The sequence below is a fragment of the Bos indicus genome, chromosome 2, assembly GCF_029378745.1.
Source record: "Bos indicus isolate NIAB-ARS_2022 breed Sahiwal x Tharparkar chromosome 2, NIAB-ARS_B.indTharparkar_mat_pri_1.0, whole genome shotgun sequence".
Taxonomy (NCBI): Eukaryota; Metazoa; Chordata; class Mammalia; order Artiodactyla; family Bovidae; genus Bos; species Bos indicus.
The window spans coordinates 133580563-133588390 of NC_091761.1; the positions used below are offsets into that span (position 1 = coordinate 133580563).

Here is a 7828-nt window from a genome sequence, read left to right on the forward strand (position 1 = left end):
GAGGAACGGATGGGTGAGGTAGCTAACACACCGGAGGAGGCGGCCGTCTGCGTTTCTGTCCCTACCTCTGCCTGCCTGGCCACCGAGCACAGTGCGAATGCCCACCTCAGCCCCCCTGCCTGTGCCGTGGCCCCTCCAGCTGCAGATCTGACGCTTCTCCAGGACCTGAGGATCAAATGACAAGTTTTAGAACCAAGTGCCAGGTCCCATGGCCTTCCCCGATGGCTCAGCAGATAAAGAATCTGCCTGTAACGCAGAAAACACAGGAGATGAGGGTTCAACCCCTGGGTCGGGAAGATCCCCTGGAGGCGGGCATGGCAACCTGCTCCAGTATTCTTGCCTGGAGAATTCCATGGACAGAGGCGCCTGGGGGGCTACAGTCCATGGGGTCGCAGAGTCAGACCAGCCTGAAGCGACTGAGCCTGCGTGCACACCGGGCCCCATGACCTGCGCAGGATGAGATGCTCAGTGAAGGAGAACGTACCCTCACTCACTCTCTCAACACCATCAGCCTGGGTGCCTGCGGTCAGAAAGAAGTTGAAGCTGGGCTTCCTTATCCCATGGGCTGGTGCTCCTGCTAATTACCTTGGACCACACCAGCCTGGGAGGAAGGAGGTGTTATTTTGGCCCCATTTCACAGATGAGGAAACTGAGGCTCAGGGAGACCTGCTCAGTAAGGGGCAGGGGCAGAGGCTAGAGCAGAACTTGTTCCCACCGGCTATACCAGCACCTGCTTGTCCTGGCCTCTCACAGGAATCCAGTGGCTTCTGGGCAGGAGCCATCCAGCCAGGGGGTGGGAGGAGGCATGGCAGACAGTGGCTCCAGAGACAGGCAGCCAGCCTTGTGCCCCTTCTCCGAGGTTGATGACGGCCACCCTGGGTGGTGGAGCAGATGCCACACGACCCTCAGGTGCCCGGGGCACCTCAGCATTCTCTCCCGGAGCTCTGCTGTGCCCTCTCTCCAGGCCCCAGGTGGCCGGCAGGCACCCCTCAGCCTCGCAAGCATTGGGGCACAGAGGCTGGGGTGAAGCGAGGGAGCTGATGTTCTGCTGGGGTTCACATGCACCCGGGCAGACGTCGTCAGAAGGAGAGTCGTGGGGAGATAAATGCCCAGAAGAGGTTACACTGCCAGTGAGTGGCAGAGCCAGGACTGGAACCCAGGTCGGTGAGATCTGAGTCTCAGGAAGGAGAGTCCTACAGAGTCACAGACCCCAGGCCTTCATCGGGCCTAGAATCGAGAATGTCTAGAATGCCAGTTCCACGCTAGGAGCAAAGCCATCGACGCTGCAGTGTAATATTCACTATCATTTATCAAGCAGGGGCTTCACGTATTCATCTCATTTAATCAGCCTCCATGAGGGCGGCTGTGCCCACTTCACAGGTGAAGCTGAGTGGACTCAGAGCCTGCTGGGTGGTTACTGTCCACTCCGGAGCCCACAGAGCAAGACCAGCGCTCTTTTCCACCCCAGCCCTTCACGCTCTCTTTAGTGACGATCACCTTTCTGGCTCTCATTGGACTTGTGGTCATTTGGGATCTTCAGATCGTTTTCTGGATGAGACCGAGCCTGCTTGAGGTCACCCAACAAAGTTCGGAAAGGGGGCTTGAGTGGATCTCTGTACTCGAGAAGGTGTCCCCACCAAGCAGAGTCCTTCCTCAGGCCTTCGCTGACTCCTTGGCGCCCAGCTTCTAGGGATCATCGTGCCCACTCCACTTTCGACATCTGAACTCTCGGAGGCGTGACTGGCGAGGCTGGCTGCTTTGAGAACCAGCTCTGAGGCCCCCCTGTGCCCTGTTCCAGGGTGTTTCTGAACCAAACAGATGCTCAGGGGCTCCTTGGGGAATCCCTGCCTGCCAACCCCTGCCTGGGCAGCTGAACTGGAGCCAGGCTTCCAGCTGCCCCACTGGGTCCTGGAGGAGGTAGAACTGATAGGAGAGAGACAGAGGGAAAGGGAGGGGAGGTGGGCAGGGAAGCCAGCAGAGGGTACGCAAGAATGGGGTCGGGGAGAGCAGCCGGTGCGGCCCCCCAGGCCCCTGGGGTCAGGCCCCTCGTGGGCCCCCCATGCTCCAGCCCCTCTCCAACCCCCATGACGGGGGAGGAGGGAGGTTCAGGGAAGCCCCCTCCAGCCCAGAGCGAGCACAGCCAGTTCCTTTCCGCAAGCATCCTGGGAAGCAGATGCAAGGCAAATGGGCATCCTCTCTGGGCCCCCATTTCCACGGCCGGCCCCTGCCCCATGGACTTTGCATAAGTCGGTCACGGTTCTCCATCACTTTGGCAACCAGCGCCCACACAGGTGTGAGCATGGGGAACTCAGGCCCCGGACCGGCCCATGAGGGTCGCCTGGGTCCCCACGCAGTGTGCATGGGCGGTATGTGCAGTCCTGAAGGAGAGCTGCAGCCTCAGGGTTCCCCTGGCATTTGTCCTTGGGACAGCCAGTGCCCAAGCCTCACCCACTCGCCCCTCTTAGGTGACATCAAGATCAGAGGGGACCTTGGAGATCATCTAGCCCAGGTCATCTCATGAATCACGGCCTGAGCCACGTGACATTCTGGAACTGGGTGCATGGCTGCATTTGTGGGTATATGCATTAGTGTCCAGGACTCTGTCAGGATCTCAAAAGGATCCTTGCCTCTGAAATTGTAAGACGCACTGAGTCCATTTTACAGATGGGGAGGCTGAGGTCCAGAGAGTGGAAGCCACCGGCCCAAGGGTAGCCTTCCGATGGGGGCAGAGCTAACCCGGAGCCAGGACTTCTGACTCTCCGTCTGGAGCTCCTTCCTTCTGCAGGTTTCGCTCTTCAGAGAGGATCGTCCGTGCAGACTGACAGCACGGACCACAGCACTGACCACACTAAGCAAGGGGACCCCATTGCTCCTTCCTCCCGGGAGCCCCTGTCAGGGTCCTGGATTCCTCCAATCCGCATGGTTGCCATGTGGCTTTGAATCAGTCACTGTTCCTCTCCAAACCTCAGACACCTCTGAAAACTGGAGAGCTCACAGCAGCCCCTCGAACGGTGGTGAGAGTAAAACAGAACGGCAGCATGGCGGTGCCCACACTGTCCCTGGGGTGGGGCGAGCCCTCCAGCATGGCGGGTGCCCACACTGTCCCTGGGGTGGGGTGAGCCCTCCAGCATGGCGGGTGCCCACACTGTCCCTGGGGTGGGGCGAGCCCTCCAGCATGGCGGGTGCCCACACTGTCCCTGGGGTGGGGCGAGCCCTCCAGCATGGCGGGTGCCCACACTGTCCCTGGGGTGGGGCGAGCCCTCCAGCATGGCGGGTGCCCACACTGTCCCTGGGGTGGGGCGAGCCCTCCAAGCGTGTTTACCACAGAAATAACCTGGGTTCGTTTTGCCATCCTCCTCCCAGGCTCCCTGGCTGCTGCCCCCACGGAGCGCTTGGCCGGCCCACACCGCCCCTTCTCCTTACCGCATCTTGGTGGCCGGCACAGTGTAAGGCATTGCAGAGCTGTCCTGACATGCTTTTGACTTGATTGGAGTCCGGGGGAAATCAACTTGCTTTTCTGGCCCTTTGGCAACTGGCCCGCTCCAGGCCTCAGTTTCTGCATCTGTATAATGGGTAGGTTTTGGAGCTCTGCAGGCCCTCTTAGCTCTGACACCATACGCCACGCTATGGGTGGCCCTGGTACCCCTGGCACCTACCAATGAGTGCTGCCCTCACAAGGGGCCTGATTTCTGTCTGCAGACCAGGAGTCATGTCCTCTGTGTGTCCCAACTATGGCCCTTGTACCCTACCCAGCCCTGCCACGTAGGGGGCTCAGCTAGTGACCTCTGGACGAACGGCTTTCTCAGCCACTCTTGTCTGCCACAACCCCACATCTGAAGGGCTCCAGTTAACTTTGGTACTCTCTTACCCTACCATCCCCTTACCCCCAAGCTTTGCTAGATACCCTGACTTGGTTGGGAGACTCCGGAACATTCGAGGGCCACCCAGCAACCAGCTCGTTTACTTCCCCTCTTCAAACTGACGCACACACTCGCTGTGCCTGGACGTGTCCTTCCCAACACCTCGGCCTTGAGGTGCGACCTGCACTGGGGGAGGTTGGCACCAGCTCCCCCCAGCCTCATGGTGGGCATGGCAGTGACAGCTCCTGTGGGCAGAGCACAAAAAACCAGGTAGCAAGAGAGCTGAAGGCTTGGCAGCCTGGGACTGATTTCTAGCGGCCGGTGGTTACGACTCTGCGCTTTCACTGCTGTGGATCTGGGTTGAGTCCCCGGTCGGGGAACCAAGACCCCACAGGTTGTGCAGAACAGCGAATGACTTCTAGCGTCAGCACTTATTAGATGTGTGATTTTTGGCAAGTGCTTAACTGTTCAGCTCAGTTTCCTCATTTAAAAAATGGGAGTGAAATGACTACTTGGCTGGGAGTTGCACAAACTAAATGATACCGAACCTATGAAGTGCTTGGCACCACACCTGGCGTACACACCCCGGGAAGGGTGCTATTTGGTTATAATCCTCCTGATTTCCCAAGAGTCTGGCAGGGCAAGGGGCCGTGGTCTCGGCGGCTCCTAGAAGGCCACCACGGACCCTATTCCAAGGAGGCCAGTGTGGTTTGAGGTGCATGGAACAGAGGCGAGCAGGGGGAAGAGCAGCTGAGCTGGGGCCGGGCTGGGGAGGCCCTGGACGCCAAGGCCAGGGGCTCAGCCATAGTCCTGCATCAGGACGGAGTCCCGGGGCTGCTGGAGCCGAGGAAGGAGAGACTCAGAGCTGTCCTGCAGGGGCTGAAAGTGTCAGGGTGAGGCAGACGGAGAGGTCCGGACAGGAGGTGGTGAGGGTGTGAGTTTGGGATGAGGCAAAAGGGGAGGGGCCTGGAGAGAGCCAGCAGGACACAGGTGCGTGAGTGCTGGGCTTTGACTGCTGACACGCAGGGTGGGTGTGGGCTCTCCAAAGAGGGCCTCCCCATTGTACAGACGAGGACACTGAGGCCAGAAGGGGGGCAGCGCCAGGCCCAGAGCCCACGCCTCCAGACTCTTCCTTTCCTCCTGTGGGTCAGGTCTCCCCCTCTGCCCACTGGTTTACCGGAGAGGGTGACGGACAGCCTCCTGAGTCACACAGCAAATCCTGCATCTTTCCACAGCACCAGGGGCCTCTTCCTTTTGTTTTCAGTGTCTGTGGTTGACTCTAGCCCAGGGGTGTTCAGAGGCGCAGGAGGGGGTGGTCCCTCTGGAACTGCTACAGGCACAGCCAGCACCTTTCAGGGTAACTTCGGGACGCTTCAGGCTCCTTCAGCTGGGCTCAGTGCCTGCTCACTTCATCACAGGAAAGGACAATCTCGCACTTCTGGCCAGTTCACCTTTCCCCAGGGTTTGCTGTGCGCCCTGCAGGTCACATACGCCGTTTTACCTGATTCCCACACTGATCTCATGAGGCTGGAGTTATCAGGCCTGCTTCGGTAGGAAAAAGAGGCTCAGAGAGGTTGAGTAACCTGCCCACAGTCGCACAGCGCACAGAGCAGATGTCCCGTCCAGGCCAGCTGGAGTCAGGTTACCTCGAGGTTCCCGGAGTGTAGACTTATGCTTCAGCAGGAGCTGGTCAAGGACATAGGTCTGCTCCTGGGGGCCCAGCGCTGGTCTGGACGGAAGGGGCACTGCAGGGCAGAGCGGAAGCAGTGTCTGTGAACTGGGGCCACACAAGGCTTCTAGGAGGAGGCGAGGCTCCAGCGGACTGTGGAAGGAGCGGCAGGACTCGGCAGGGTGTGCAGGGGGACAGTGCTGGGTTTCCAATCCCCTCTGTGTCCCTTAGAGCCTCCTCCCCCCACGACCCTGGGCCCCACGAGCAGGGCTCGGGCCTGTGACAGACCCGTCCCGTCTGGGCATTACAGAGCAGGCCCTTAAGGAACGTGTGTGTTGTTGGGACCAGAAAGGACCAAAGCAGCACTCTGTGGACAAGGATCTCTGATCCAAGCAGGTTCCTGGTTTGCTGGAGCCATCTCCCTCCATCTTATTCCTTGGGGGGAATCACCATCAACATTAGGAATTTTTAACTTTCCTTTCTGCCACAACGCCTGCCCCTGGGTGCTGGATCGACGGGACACCCAGCAGCGTCCCTCTGCAGAGCTGACCGATAGACTGTCGGGCTGACAGAGGCCTGCCCCTCGGTCCCCGCCCCCAACCTCCCAATCTCTTGCCTGCTGTTGTGCTGCTTTTATCAAAAGCCAGGCCCTCAGGACTTCCCTGGTGGTCAGTGGTTAAGAATCCACCTTGCAGTGCAGGGGACGTGGGTTTGATTCCTAGTTGTGGATCTCAGATCCCACATGCCACAGAGCAGCTAAGCTGGAGTGCCATAACTGGGCCCCCGCACCGCAACCAGAGAGTCTGGCGCTGCAAGGAAAGATCCAAAGCTCCCACCTGGCTCAGTGACGGTCCCGCCTGCTGCAACCAAGACCCAACGCAACCAAATAAATGAATATATATATATATATATATATATTTTTTTTTTTTTTAAACAAGGTCCTTTCGACGTAACATGGCATGGAGGTTAAGAGCCAGGCCTTGAGGTTTTGAACCCCAGCTCTCTTGGCTGTACAACTGACAGTGAGTTTCTTAGCTTCTCTGCCTCAGTCTCCTCATCTGTGAAATGGGGTTGGCAACAGTCCCAGTTATTGTGAGCAGTGAACAAGAGGTGGATGACAACCTATCAGGGTGATGCCTGACTCTTAGTATTGGGGCTGCTGTTTTAGAACAACTATGATGGGTCAGGCGTGGGACACAGGACCGCGTGCCAGCCCCAGCTGGGCCAGGCTCAAGTGCGGGCTCCATTTGTCCCCTACTCTGTCTCCTAACGGGAGCCTCTATGTCCTTCACAGCTGTGGAACTGTGGTGTTGGAGAAGACTCTTCAGAGTCCCTTGCAACTTGCAAGATCCGACCACTCCATCCTAAAGGAAATCAGTCTTGAATATTCATTGGAAGAACTGATGCTTAAGCTGAAACTCCAATACTTTGGCCACCCAATGCGAAGGGCTGACTCATTAGAAAAGACCCTTATGCTGGGAAAGATTGAAGTGGGGAGGAGAAGGGGATGACAGAGGATGAGATGGTTGGATGGCATCACCGACTCAATGGACATGAGTTTGGGTAGACTCCAGGAGTTGGTGATGGACAGGGAGGCCTGGCGTGCTGCAGTCCATGGGGTCACAAAGAGTCGGGCATGACTGAGCGACTGAACTGAACTGAATGTCCTTTGCTCCCAAATGTTTGAAACATTAGGAAGATGTGATCTCATCCAAGTGACAGAAGGCTCATCCTAATCCCAGCCTCCTCTTTCCCCAGAGCCCACTAACCTCTCTACCTGTCGCAGGTGCTTTCCTGCCCCGTGGACAGCAACAGGAGCAGTATGTAAATGTCTGTGCAAATCCCCTGGGTCAGGTTGTCAGCTCTCCAGGAGGCAGAGCCACCTCTGAGACCTCCATTTCCCAGCCATGGGACCCCAGGGCAGGGCAGCCTGCTCCCTGCTCTTCCTGCTGCAAGCCCTGGCTGAGCCAGTGGAGAATTCAGAGTTCTTCCTGCCTGGTGATTACCTCCTCGGTGGCCTCTTCACCCTCCATGCCAATGTGAAAGGCATTGTCCACCTCAACTACCTGAAGGTGCCCAAGTGCAAGGAGTGAGTCTCCAGGATAAGGCCGGAAGCGGTGGTGGCAGGGTGGTGATGGTGGGCGGTGGTGATGTGGTGGTGGTGGTGGTGGTGGTAATGGAGGAGGAGGTGCTGATGGTGATTGTAGAGGTGGTGATGGTGCTGATGGTGATGATAGTGATGGTGGTGGTGGTGATGATGTGATGGTTGTGATGGTGGTAGTGGTGGTCCTGGTGGTGA

At 58.0% G+C, this 7828-nt stretch overlaps 1 protein-coding gene across 1 annotated transcript in view; it reads left to right on the forward strand.

Moving 5' to 3' along the window:
• The first annotated feature begins 7436 nt into the window (after nt 1–7436).
• The window catches only part of TAS1R2 (taste 1 receptor member 2), a 14388-nt gene continuing 13996 nt past the window's right edge, over nt 7437–7828 (forward strand). Inside the window, exon 1 of the mRNA XM_070801090.1 lies at nt 7437–7618. Coding sequence (XP_070657191.1) covers nt 7437–7618 — 182 coding nt within the window. The remainder of the gene's footprint in view (nt 7619–7828) is intronic.